Below are 14690 nucleotides of genomic sequence, written 5' to 3' on the forward strand. Positions count from 1 at the left end.
CATCTTACCCGAGGTAACCAACCATGTCGTCCAAACTTGGAGAGGGTAAAGTCTAAAAAGATAGCATATGAAGGTAAAAAGAAATACTGAATAACACTTGCAAAAATATTTTTGATATTTTTGAGTGTTAGCGGAGGTGTGCCAATGGTTGGCCGAGAAACAGTCAAGGTTTATATCCAAGGTATTATACCCCAGAGTTATTATACAGTTAAAGGCATACTTTGAAGAAGTGCAAAAATATTCTAAGTATGGAAGTGTGAAAGGCATGAAAGAAAGCAGTAAAGCATACATAAAACTAATATTCCACACTTGGAAGAAAAGAGAAGACTTGCATTCAAAAAAATGCACTTCGGCTTAGCAAAAGACAATTTGTTCAAGGTACAAAAAAGGGCACATCAGCCAAACTAAAGCTAACATTGTTCAAAAACAAGAAGGAAAAGTACAAAACAAAGAAGAAATATCCTAAGCATTAGGATTGGTCTGGGATTGCTCAACCTCGGCTGATGGAGTCTTGTCGACCTCAGTTGGCAGCATTACATTTTTCTCCGCTGCTACTTCGGCATCTATTTCGAGCAGAGTCTGGTGCAAACTCCTTTCGGGGCACTAGACCCCGGCCTCAGAGGTGGTTGGTTTGGGAGAGACGCCCTTGGAAACCAAGTCATCCTCCTCATCTTGAGTCAAGTATATTTGCTCATTGAGGGTGAAAGACTTGGCATCAGTGGCAGCCTCTTCCTCCATTTCATCAGCTTCACCATCCTCGGCATCATCTTCGTTGGCTTCATCGCCAGAGTCCTTGGGCTCTAGAGGGAAAGGCACTTGAAGCTGATTAATGTCTCAAAGGTCAGAGTCCATTGGAACAGATAACTTGTTGAGCACCATCGTCCAACCAAGGTAATAACCTTGGTTACAAGCTAGGTTGACTTGCTGTTTGTATTGGTCACGGACAGCGGCCTGGCCCTCTTCAAAAACTTTTTCGTTGGCCGCCTTGACTTCGGCCTCCTTTGAGTCAAGGACCTCTTGAAGCTTAGTTTCTAGGTCAACTGTCTTGGCCTTAGCAACCGCAAGATCGGCTCTGGCGATCTCGACTTCATCATCGGCCAATTTGGCTTTTTCCTCGACCAAATTCTGAGCAGCTTTGGCAACCTTAGCCTGATCCAACAGAGCTCGATTGTTGGCCTCGGTATAATTGAGTGAGGATAGGAGTTTGGCTACTTTCTTGGTCTTCCTTGCCAACTTCTTCCTTGTCATCTCAGTCTTGACAGCGTATAAGTGAGCATGCTGGATAGCCTGCAAGAAGTAAAACACATTAGTGAGATTTTACTAAGTATAGAAAAACTGTAAAAGAGTAAGTAAAAGAGGATTATCAAGACGGAGTGCCACATCATAAGGGCAAAGTTCTCATATTCATGCAACTCAGCCATACGATTCATGTCTTCTGGTAAAAGAACAGTCGTTGATAGGGCTGCTTCGACTTCAAGATTCATCGCGTTATCGCCAGCCGTCAGGGGTCTGTTATCCACCATGACCTCAAGAGCCTAGGTCATATTGCGAGGGAAGCTATGGCTACCCTCGGGGTGGTCAAACCTCGGCCTTTTTGGTGGTTGGGAATCGGGTGCGTCGGCCTCGGCTGGCCTCTTCTCGGCGGTCGTTTGACTTTTTTCTACCTCGGTCAATTTCGAGATTGGCACAGTGTTCTCAGAATCAATCTGAGTCACTGTGGCCTTAGTCTTGGCCTTCTTCACTCTTTTTTACTTTCGCTTTGGTTGGGATGGGGAGGACGAGAATTGCACCGTCACAACCCCGGGGATATTGGCGAGAAAGTCTTCAACAACTGTTGGTTTTTGGCCCATTTCTTCGGCAGTGGCGGCAACGGTTACTTTGGTACCAAAGTGGATTGTTGGATGTACAGTGGCTGGGTTTGCTAATGCCTCAGTGTTTTGGCATTTACGGCTACAAGTTTTGCCTGTAGGAGCGAAGAGTGGAGCTTGACGTCGGCGTTGGCGTTGGGCTGGAGGAATCAGTTGGGGGCGGATGTTGATGGTTGCTCTGCTTGATCAGAAGTTGAGGCTTGATCAAGTCTTGGCGATGAAGTAGCAGGGAGAGATATTGCAGAAGGTGGAGATTTGCTCTTTTGAGGGACGTCGGGTAGGGCCGACTTGTATGTTGGAATGTAGTTCAGTAGAAGAGGCGCCTTGCGCTTCTACATAAAGAGATCTAACAACCTCTTTAAACCTCAGCTGGGAACGAATGATTACCGAAATCCCTTTGCCGGCTGAGGAAGAGCTGCAAAAAAGAGTAAGAAGGCAAAAGTATTTAGACAAAGACATATCAAGTTGGCAAGTCCTAACAGAAATGTGATTAGAAGAATGACTCAGTCCTTACCATCACCCTCTTTAAACACCGTTCAGCTCAGAGGATAGAGATGGAGGTCGTCATCAGATGAAAACTCCCAGTTGCCCGAGACGATGAAGTAATTATCTCCAGCACCCTTGTTTGAGTCTGGGAGGTCGGCTATTAGTTTGAAGATGGTGGACCTGGGTTTTAGGTAGTATATGTAGCCTTTTTTGGACTTGAGGCCACACATGGTATAGCAAAATTAAATGTTGGTTAAAGTGATCCTAGCTTTTTCTCGGTGTTCTAGTTTAATTATGCCATTGATAATCCGATATGAGTTGATGGTTAGCTGCATAGAGTTGAGATTATAATAGTAAAAGACCTCCTTAAAGAATGTCTAGGGGAAATTGAAGTCCACACTCTATAAAGGCTACTACTGGGAAGGGCATGGAACCCCCATCAGGCATGATGGAGTCCTCCTCCCCAGCCAACCTGAGGTGAACATCGGGCTGGGATGGAGAACACTCGACGAAAATACTCTATTTTTTTTTTGGGTGTCTACTCTCCACCTGAATATACCCATGATATCGGGTGATGAAGATTAGGGTAAAATTTCAAAAAGAAATGTTTGGTGTGGGTTTAAAGACCTCGATTAAACCCTAATCTGGCAGCTTTTAGGGTTCTTTCGGACCTAAGGGGGCTTTTGGTTCAGTTTTTCCTAAGTATGTGATTTCTTTATCAAATCTCAAGCCTAAATCTATATGAAAACAAGAATCAATGGCAAGAATCTGGAAACAAGTTAAAGAAAAATAAAAAAGAGCAATGATTCAGACTCAAGAAAACAAACAAAAATTCAAGAACATTAAGTGTATGCAGATGTGCAAAAACTGAGAACAATGACAAAATTCCTAAAGTCTCAAGTGTATGAACAGTTCGTATGTACAGACCTAGAGACAGATTAAAAAAAAAACTAAGTCGCAAACAAGCACGTTTGACACCCAAATGATGAAATTCAAAGCACAAGTAAAGATTCAAGAACACAAATAGATTCACAATGGCAGCAAACAACGTATAAACATGCAATAGAGTACGTAATAAATTAAAGACAGAACTTAAGGGGGAAGAAATTGTGAACTTACTAAGTGAAATGAATGCCAATATAAAGATCACCAGAGTCAGATGACAAGAATGATCGAAAGAAGATGATGAAAAGTGCACCGGAGGTGGTAAATACGGCAATGGCAAAGCTCGAAAGGAACGACAATGGAGGATTTGGGAGAGAAGCTTTAGAGAGAGAAAACTTGAGCAAAAACGAAGGAATGCAAAGTGAAACGACAGAGAGAGAGAAGTTATTTTTGTTACAAATTTGAAAGGGCGGCAAACCATAATGGAATGCCTTGGACAACGTGTTTGTTAGGCAGCGTGCGCAGAAGCGACGCAACCTGATAGCACTTATCAAGTACGAACCAATGAGGGAGCGATGCGTGGAGAAAACAGTTAAGTAAACCGTGCGTGACAGCTCATGCGCAGATAAAACTCTTGGAGTTCTTGATTTAATGAAACAAAAACCTTGGCTATAGGAGCGATCTCGATTAAAGAACTTGAAAAACTTGGTTCTTGGTCATTGATAAAGTAGACTGCCGAGTCTTGGCCATGTGAAGCCGACAAGTGATGATCTCGGTTATCAAGGATGGAGTAAGTCTTAGCTAACGTGCTATGTGGACAAACGATGTAGGTTCCATCATCTCAAGATGCCGAGATAATAGAACCTAGGGGGCAGTTATGGGGAGGACATATTTTGTGAATGACAACACGTGGCCAAGGTGATGCCGAAGTGTCAGTCGAGGTGCCACGTGTCTTGGTCATGACACCGAGGTGATCTCAACTAGGTCGAGGTTATCTGCGAAGATACTGGAATCCGAGATGAGCGGATAAGGGACAAGAGTCCTAGAATTGGAGAGAACCTTAGTATGGATAAAAATAAAGCTCTTATGAAGTTTATCTCTATCTAGCTAGGAGTCCAAGATGAGCATTGAGGCAAAGTCCATTGAAGCTAGGCTTCTACAGGGATCAAGTTAGTGCTGGCTATAAAAGTAAGGCATCCTCGTGGGTCTAAGGTATGTTTTTTATGCTCTGTCTAGTGAGTTAAGCACTATTGGCTATCTTTGAGAGATAATTACTGACTTGATCATCAGAGTGTCCCCGGGTGGACGAACCACCACCGGACTCTTATCTTTCTGTGACAAGTTGTTCGGGCTTAATCTATTCTGCCGGTGTTCTCTTACTGAGTATTCCCTGTTTAGTTGTATGGTCAAAAATCAACACACAAAACTATCAAAAAACATCTATTAACAACAAAAACAACAATCTATTACATGATAATCATCCACAAGCATCCACAAAATCAACCACTCATTACATGATCATCATCCAAACACATACTAAAAATTAATTTGGTAAAAAAATAAAAATATAAAAATGTAAAAGATTTATCATTGTTATATAATTTTATATTATTAACAACAAAAACAACAATATATTACATGATAATCATCCAAAAGCATCCACAAAATCAACCACTCATTACATGATTATCACCCAAACACATATTAAAAATTAATTTGGTAAAAAAATAAAAATATAAAAATGTAAAAGATTTATCATTGTTATATAATTTTATATTTGATATTTATTTTTGTCAAACTAGTTATATTTTATCAAATTAACAACTTTGCCTTTCAAATTAAGCATTTTTAGTTTGCAAAGGAAACGCTATCTTCAATTATCCTTATTTGGAATGAGATTCAAAATTCATAATCAAATGTATCACAATTGAAAAATTAAGGATCAAAATGACACAAATCCTAAACTATAAGGACCGTTAGTATAGTTTGCCCAACTTTCTTTACTCTAGCATTTTGTAGTAAATAAAAAATAATTAAATTATATCATTAGTTTTGTAGTTTAGGTATAGTGTCATTTACTCCCCGTAATTTTAATTCGAACAATTTACACCTTACACTTTTAATTTTGTTACAATTTAGTCCCTCCATTATGCAGTGTTAATAATTTTTTTAAATAAAAAAAACCACATACAAAATTAGAGGGATCAAAGTAAAATTTAAAAGAAACTATAAGGATTATCGGTGTAATTTATTTATTATACCAGCACTCTATAATTTCTTTTGAATTTCACTTAGTGCCTCTAGTTTTGCACATGATATTTTTTTTGTTCAAAATTATAATAGCAAGTGATAGATAGACCACATTACAACAAAATTGAAAGTGTGGAGTTTAAATTGTTCAAATTAAAATTACAAAGGCCAAAATAAAATTTAGCTCAAATTAAAAGGACCAACAGTCTAATTTACCCTTAAAAAGAGGAAAATTACAAGAAAAACCCTAGAGCTGACCCTTTTATCAAAATAAATACTTAGTTTTTAATTTTATCAATTTAAATCGTAATATTTTAATTTATTTTTAATCTAAACTATCAGACTACATCCGCTAAGTAACATTGAAAAAAAAAGAGGCTATTTTAGTCAATATACTCAATATAGGTGTCTGATCAAAAACTCAATATAAGTGTATATAAAATGTTTAAAATATTTTTTTCTTTGAGTTTAATAACTAAAATATCATTTTTTTTCCATTAATTTTACTTAATAATAATAGGCAAATGATTTATATTGAAAAACTAAATTAAAAGTTTAGTGTTTAAATTGACTAAATATAATATTCAAAATTTATTTTATTACAAGAGTCAAACTAATCACATAACAAACAATCTCTTTCATTGATTGACCATTAATTCAATTAATAATTTTAATAATATCAACAATATGTTTCAATTAATAGTTATGATAATTTCATACTTCTATAAGAGAGAAGTTAATGAATTTCATTTTTCTATTAACTCTATTAAATGACAAATTCTGACAATAGAGTATTTATAATTTTCATAATCACATGAAATAATTTATATTTTAAATAAATCTCATTAGTCTATTTATAAAAAAAAAAAAAAAATTATGGGATTTATATTTTGTTTTGTTTTGTTAATTTTGAGGGACATGTTTGTTTGCATGTCACTCTTGAGGCAAACCAGATTCTGTTTTTTGTTTGTGTTTCTATCCAAATTATCATTGGATCAAAAAACAGGATCTTTGTATGCAAATACACTATAATCATCAAATCAATATGCCAAAGCTTGGAACAACCCATTCATCATCACTTGCCTTCTATATATATATATAATTAAACTAGTCTTCATCCTACAATATTCCACACACTTTCTTCCCTTTTTCTCCCAAAAATGTGCCAAAACAAACCTCCAATAAGCCCAACAGTGCCCCTAGGGGCGGTGGCCGCTGAACCACCAGTGCCGGTGGTGCCAACACCCCCAGGACCAGCTTCATATTCATTCCCTCCATTTCCAAACCATCTTCCTCAAGGCGAGTGGTCCTCCGGCCTCTGCGATTGTCTCGATGATCCCTCTATTTGTAACTTAATTTACCCCCTCTCATTATTTTCTTTTTTTCTTTTCTTTCTCATCCTTTCAATTAGCATCTAAATTCTGTAATATTTAATGGCAAATGAGTTAAGCTTTGATGTGTTTGAAGGTGTTGCCACTGCTTTCCTTCCATGCGTCACCATGGGGAAGATTGCCCATATGGTTGACAGAGGGACTATATGTAAGCCTCCTCAATTCTTCTTTGTTTTTTCATTCTTCATTATTTTCAATACTGCATTTATTTTGGATGGATCACTAGAGAGATTTTTTTTATCTCTATGTGTGGCATTACTTGTTCTAATTACCAGAGTCGGCCTTGTGCAGAACCGAGCAAGACGGCCTCCTCGGGCCCTAAAAAATCTAGCGCTTATAGTTGGTCCAATTTTTTTTTTAACCTATTAAAAATGGCTCAAGTCTAGATTATAAAAGCATAATTAATAGTTTTGTAGCTAAAAATGTAAATAAAATAATGTTTACTTGATATTTTATTATGATTTATTTGGTATATAGTTTTGAATTGTTTGTGTTTTTTTTTTTTTTTATTGTTGTAACCTGCATTTTTGTATCCATGCAACTAAATTTTAATAGGTAAATTTAGATATAACCAAACCAAACCAAACCAAACCTTAAGTCTCATCAAATGAGATCCGCTACATGAATCTTTCTTCACCACTCGACTCTATTTAAGGTCATTTCGTTTGTCAAATTAAGGAGGTTCATATCTCTATTTACTATACTAACTCACGTCAATTTAAGTCTACCCCTTCTCCTAATACTTTCATTTACCGTCACTATATCGCATTTCTACACTACCTACCTCTATTGGTTTCCATTGTATATAATCAAACCATTTCAATCTATTCTCTCTCAATTTATCTTCTATCAGTACTACTCCTACCTATTCTCGAATATACTTATTCCTAAATCTATCTTTTCTACTCTTACCACGTATCCACCTTAGCGTACTCATCTCAGTAACACTCGTCTTATCTACATGTTATTTCTTAGTTGCCCAACATTCCACCCATATAACATCGCTAGTCTAATAGATGTTTCATAGAACTTCCTGTTTAGTCTAGTGGGTACTCGTTTATCGCACAGTACACCAAACGCATTTCATTTAAGTCACCCCGCCTTAATTTTATGGACCACTTTAGCACCAATCTCCCCCGCTATTGTGATAATTGATCATAAATAGCGAAAATGTTCACTCTTAGGTAGTTCTTGATTCTCAATTTTCACTTTTTCTCTGCTTCCATTTTTACTGTTACAAAAATTACACTCCATGTACTCTGTCTTAGTTCTATTTATCATAAATCCTTTAGATTCAAGTGTTTCTCTCCAAGTCTCCAACTCAATGTTAACTCATTCTCTAGTCTCATCCACTAACACGATATCATCTGCAAAAAGCATACACCATGGCACATCATCTTGAATATTTATCGTCAATTCATCCATTACTAAAGCAAAAAGATAAGGAGTTAAGGTTAATCCTTAGTGTAACCCTACAACAATTGGAAATTCACTTGTCTCTCCAGCAGGCGATTTAATAGTGGTCACCACACTTTCATACACATCCCTAATTATAACAATGTAATCTTTTGTCACCCCTTTCTTTTCTAACACCCACCAAATTATATCCTAAGACACTCTATTATATGTTTTCTAAAGATTGGTAAAAACCATATAAATATCTCTTTTATTTTCTCTATACTTTTCTATTACTCTCCTCAAAAGATAGATTGCTTCCATTATTGACCTATCAAGCAGAAACCCAATTTGATTCTCTGACGTCTCTGTTATATCTCGCAATCGACGTTCCGTCACTCTCTCACGCACTTTCATTAAATGACACAATAGCTTAATTCCTCTATGGTTGTTGTAGTTCTGGGCATCTCTTTTATTCTTATAGATTAGCATTAAAATACTCTTCTTCCACTTCTCTAGTATTTTTCTAGTCAACAAAATCTTGCCAAATAACCTAGTCAATCAAGCAATCCCCTTCTTATCCAAACATTTCTCAGCTTCAATAGGGATATCATCTAATCCTAAAGCTTATTCGATTTCATCTTTTTAAGTGCAATCTTCACTTCAAAATTCCTAATCCTATGATAGCACCTGTAGTCCTGGTTTTTCTTATTACTGCCTACTTCTTTCTTTTTTGACCTATCTCCATATTCTTTATTTAACAACTTCTCAAAATAGTTCTTTCACCTCTGCTCAATCTTTTCATCCTTTGCCAACACTTTAAAATCCTCACTCTTAATATACTTAACCTGATTAAAATCTCTTGTTCTCTTCTCTCTTATCTTAGTAAGTTTGTATATCCTCTTCTCTCCTTCCTTATTATCTAGTCTAGTGTATAGGTATTAATAGGCTTTCAACTTAGTCTCCCTCACAACTTTTTTGATCTCCTTATTAGCCAATCTGTAGATCTTAAGGTTTTCATCAATTTTATCATTTTGCCACTTTTAAAGCACTCTTTTTTCATTTTTACTACCGTCAAACCTCCTCTCTGCACCGCCAAGTTTTTCTAGAGTTAAGTCCCTTTCCTTTTGACTCTCTAAGAACTTCCCTTGAGATTATCTTTATACAATTGACCATCGAGTTCCACATAGTGTTAGCACCATCTTCCAAATCCCAAATACTTTATTTATCCATTCTATTCTTAAATATTTCTAGTTTATCCCCTTTTAGGTCTTACCATCTCATCTTACGACGTCCACTACTGGTATTGCCCTTTAAAACATAAATCTAGTACCAAAATTCTTTTTTTTGACATCAGGCTCTCTCCAAGTAAATTTAGATATATGAAAATAAAATTATTATTATTATTATTATTATTATTATTATATAAAGGAAGGATCTCATGTTTAGAATGATATATTTTTTAAAAAAGATTTTTAATATTTGGTTTAACAGAAAACAAAAGTATATAAATATATTTTTCATGGTTAATAAAAAAATAAATCTATTTAAATGAAAAATATTTTATCTTTTAAAAAGTGAAACGTTTTTCAAATTAAAATCTTACCAATGTCACAACATTGTTACTGTCACAGTCACCTCCACCAGCACACCACCACCATTACCATCACAACTGTTACTACCTCCACTACCACTATTGCTGCCCACCATTGCCACCACATGAGCCAAAATAGATTTTTATCAAGTGCCCTCACAAATTTGCGATCCAAACAACATAGCCTTACGGGTACTAATAAAATAAGTTTGGGTGTTGGTTGTCTTGTTTTTTTGGTTGCATGTGTTCATGTATATGGACTATGAAGCTTGTTTTGCGGCGAGCATGATATACATAGCGCTGGGATATGCTGGGTGTGCCTCGATGTATGGATGCACATATAGGACCAAATTGAGGGGTCTGTTTGGATTGCCAGAAGGTTCAATTCCGGATGGATTGGTTCACTGTCTTTGCTGTTTTTGTGCACTTTGTCAAGACTACAGGGAACTCAAGAACCGTGGCGCTGATCCCTCCCTTGGTGAGTGAGACCACTTCTAACCCCACTTTGTGTTTGAGATAACTTCCCTAATTTTTCTTTTTTCTTTTTTCATTTTTAGTGAATTAAACAAAAATTAAAAATTGAGTAAATTACACTAACCTCCTCTAAAGGTTGGAGAAATTACAATAAGTCTCACAATTTTAGCACAATTACATTGATTTCCCTTTTATTATGGCAAATATGGACCGAAACTAATGCAGATGGTATGAAAAAAAATCCATTAAATACAAAACAAAACACAAAACAAATAAATTCTTTCTTTATATGTATTTTTTAAAATTATTTTTACTTTTTAAATCCTTTACACTAGAAAGAAGCGAAAATTAAAATAATTTTGACACAAATTTAAAAAATAAAAATAAAAATCAGTCAAGATAAAAAATAAAAAATAAAATTTAGGAACAAGTGTCACATTTTTTTACTAATCCGAATACAAAACAAAACACATATAGTATAGCCTTATACATAAAAAATTATTTTACAGGTATAAGGCTATATGTATGCATCACTTTTTTATTTACTAAAATTATTTTGTATGTATGAGGCTATATGTATGTATAATGTATATAAATTTGTAGCATGTCGGATTAGGAACAAATTTATTTTATTAGGAACAAGTGCCACTTTTTTTAACTAATCAGAGTTGCTACAAATTTATATACATTATATTATACATATATATATATATATAGCCTTATATGTATAAAATAATTTTAGGCAAAATTTTAGATCAGTTCAAAGCTAGAATAATAATTATAAAATAGTAATAAATTTTATCAATATAAATAATTAAAATTATAAACTTTTCTATATATACGTAATAATTTTTTCAATTTATCTCTGATTGGTAATTTCCCATGATTTTATTACACTGATCATATTTTTATAGCACATTTGATATATCATTTGAATTATCACCGCTATATTTATTTAATAAATCTCATCACCTATGTATATTTTAAAAGCATAGTAATAAACAATATGACAATATTGAGAAGTCATATGGAGTAATTCATGAAACTAAATATTGTGGTTGATTGATCATGGAATGTGTGCAAGGTTGGGAAGCCAATGTAGAGAAGTGGAATCAAGAAGGAATTACTGCACCACCAGTGGTAGAACCAGGGATGGCTCGTTAGGCCTTGCCTCTTCTCCCTCCTCCAAATTTCTCTATGTATTTGTCTGTTCATTTACTTTCTCATCCCTATTTTGTTGTGTGACAATTTTAAAAAACTATATCAATAAATGTAATGCCTTGTTAAAGTTTTACCAAGTAAATAAGTAAATAATGCTACTAAATTACATAGTGATATCAACTAATATGACTAATCAAAATGAATTGCATGAGACCAACATTCTCTTACACGTGGCAGGTCCTAGTGCTTGCTACTTTACTCATTTCAAACTATTCATTGATGAGTGACATTATATAATAAGAATAATTTTATATGCACTAATTAGTGTACTAACTAGTTTACTAACAGATAATGTGATATAATTTTAGATATTTTGGGTATTTATAATTTATATAATATGTGAGGTTAATAATAATATCATAACACTAATTAGTGCATGTAGCACCACCGTAATAATAAATAAGAAATTAAAAACATATCATCTCATGCTTAACCGAGAAAGCTACATGTGTTGGATATCACCCCCATGTGGGTGATCATTTCTCATGTGTTGGCCATGTGGAGAAGGAGCTGGCCATGTGTTGTGCCAACCAACCTCTTCACCTTCTCTTCAGTGTATAAATGGAAAGGTTGAGGGGAGAATTTGTGAGAGAGAGAGCAAACCAAGAGAGTGAGAGATGTGAGGCAGAGAGACTGTCTCTCTAGGTGTGAGAGAGGGAGACGGGTGAGTAGGTGAGTGAGGATAGTGTGAACTCCTCCTCTATTGTAATCTTTCTGTAATCTCTCCATTGTTATGGTGATAACCGGTTACTTTCCCGTAGACGTAGGCATTAAGGCCGAATCACGTTAAATATGGTGTCTCTTTGAGTGTGTGAATGTTTTTCAAATTAGAATGATTTCTAGAAAGTTTTAGGCGAAATTCCCGATCCCCAACAACATGTTGATATCAAATCTATATATTTTGCTCCTTTGAACCATTTAGCATCTCTAACTGGTGTGCCAATTCCTACATGACATACCAACAATCAAATTTGACTCTAAATTTTTGCTCCACCCTATATGTCAAAACATGACATGGATTTGGCAAAGCGTCTCAGCATGTCAAATTTGACATGCTGAGAAGTCACGCATTTTCTTCTTCTTCTTCTTCTTAATAAAACAATAACGATAACATAATTTCAAAAAAATTGATGATGAGCAATACTTCACATAACACCTAACAAAAATTTGGCAAAAACAAAAATAGTAACCAAAAATTACGCAACAGTAATAAAAAAAATTATTAATTTTGAATTATGTTTAAAAAAATACTTTATAATTATAGCATTTTTAAAAAATAAATAATATTTAAATGGGATTAAACATCTTTCAAAAAGAAATTCATTTTAATTAGTGTGGAGAGCTATAAAAATAATTATAGCACTTTTTTAAAAATAAAACAATATTTTAATTCATCTTTTAATAATAAAATTTGACATTCTCCAGATATGTCAAATTGGCATATGCCAATTTGTCACCCAAGCCTTCAATTTTATTTGACATACCAAAATTTGACATATAGGTTGGAGATGCTTAAAGTCACCAAATCCAATTGAAAAAAATAAAATAAAATTTGACCACGTTAAGATTCTATACAAAACTACAACATACAAGAATCACTTCTTTTTTTTTATCTGAAAGTGAAAATTTTGTCACAAAAACAATTGGGGACCAATTCATATCGTCGCTAAAGGTCATTCCAAAGAGTCAAAAAAGAATTTTTAGTGACAAAATTTTGAAAATGTTGCTACAAATATACTTTTACGAACAAAATCATTTGGTGCCAAAAAGATTTATATTTTGAGACAAATTTTGGTCTCAAAAGGGTAGTAATTCATCACTAATAAATATTCAGTTTTGTCGCTAAAAATACAACGACATTTTTGACAATTAAAATATTTCATTCTTAAAAAGTGATTTTATGTATGAATTTTTATTTTTAAAACCTTAATTTGTTGTAGTAACGGTCAACATGACTGAATCCATTCAAATGGCAACCTAAGCAAAACAAGTTAGAAATAAGCCCAATACGATTCAAATTGATTAAGGTAGGAAGCGGATTGGCTTTTTGACTTTTTTGGTTATTTTAGCCTAGGGCTAAAAAGCATGGTTTGGAAATGATTATTGACTTTTTTTTTAGAGAAAAAATGTAATGATTGTGAGTTGGATATGATGTTGTCTTATTTAGCCAAAAAGCCTATTTTATTTTTTGTGGTTATTTTAGCCAAAAAAAACCTGGCTTTTTTCTTTCCAAACCATGCCTAAGTGGATCTAAAAAAAATTTAAAAAATGATTAAAATATTTTTAAAAATCATTAAAAATACAAAAATATGAATTCAGCAGTTAAAAAATTGTTTTTGAAAACTCAAATTGAGAAGTTACAGGATGTTTGTTTGGAAGGATTAGAGAGGAGAATTAGACTTCATGTCCAATTCACCATGGAGTCCATTATTTGGTTGATAATTTGTAGGTCGAATTAGGAGTTGTTGGACTATTGTGTCCTAAAGGGATGTGGGCTAGAAATGGTGGGATTAGAATCTCATGGGATTAAGTCATGAAATGACACGTTTGCCCTTCAAATATTTGATTTCATTATGTATTGTATTTAATAAAATAAAATAAAATATAAAAATCTCAATTAAAAAATAAAATAAAATAAAATAAATTTATTTAATTTTTGTTGATGTTTATTTATTTAATTTTTAAATAAATTTTTATAGATGCTGTATTTTAAAATTTTCTTTTAAAAAGAACATAAATTTTTATTGATTTTTTATTTATTTAATTTTAAAAAATAAAATAAAATAAATTTTTATTTAATCTAGTTAAAAAATTAAAATGTTATAGACAAATTTATTATTGCTAGTAAACAATTGGAAAAGGTAAAATAGTATATTGAACATTTATCCTTCTTCATAATATTCCAATCAAATATTGGATTCAACAACATAGTCATTTTCAGACATCTAATCTCATAAGAAAATAAACATGTGATACACATCTGTAAATTAAAACACAAAACATGCAGCGGAATAAAATCATCAGATCATACCTTTTGATGATAGAACCTCGTGGATAAATCACGTGCTTCCAGAATCAGATCAATCAATCCCAGCAGTGGGGTGATATTACAATGGTGAATATCAC

The 14690-nt window shown here is 33.9% G+C and overlaps 1 protein-coding gene across 1 annotated transcript; it reads left to right on the top strand.

Moving 5' to 3' along the window:
- Window positions 1-6649: 6649 nt before the first annotated feature.
- LOC114301471 (PLAC8 family protein) lies at window positions 6650-11507 on the top strand. The gene is made up of 4 exons (XM_028246422.2): window positions 6650-6836; window positions 6957-7028; window positions 10138-10347; window positions 11428-11507. Exons 1-4 carry the CDS (start codon window positions 6650-6652, stop codon window positions 11505-11507), a joined length of 549 nt encoding a protein of 182 aa, XP_028102223.1.
- The last annotated feature ends 3183 nt before the right edge of the window (window positions 11508-14690 follow it).

This window comes from Camellia sinensis, chromosome 10 (assembly GCF_055761805.1).
Source record: "Camellia sinensis isolate YWXY chromosome 10, ASM5576180v1, whole genome shotgun sequence".
In the NCBI taxonomy this organism is placed as follows: domain Eukaryota; kingdom Viridiplantae; phylum Streptophyta; class Magnoliopsida; order Ericales; family Theaceae; genus Camellia; species Camellia sinensis.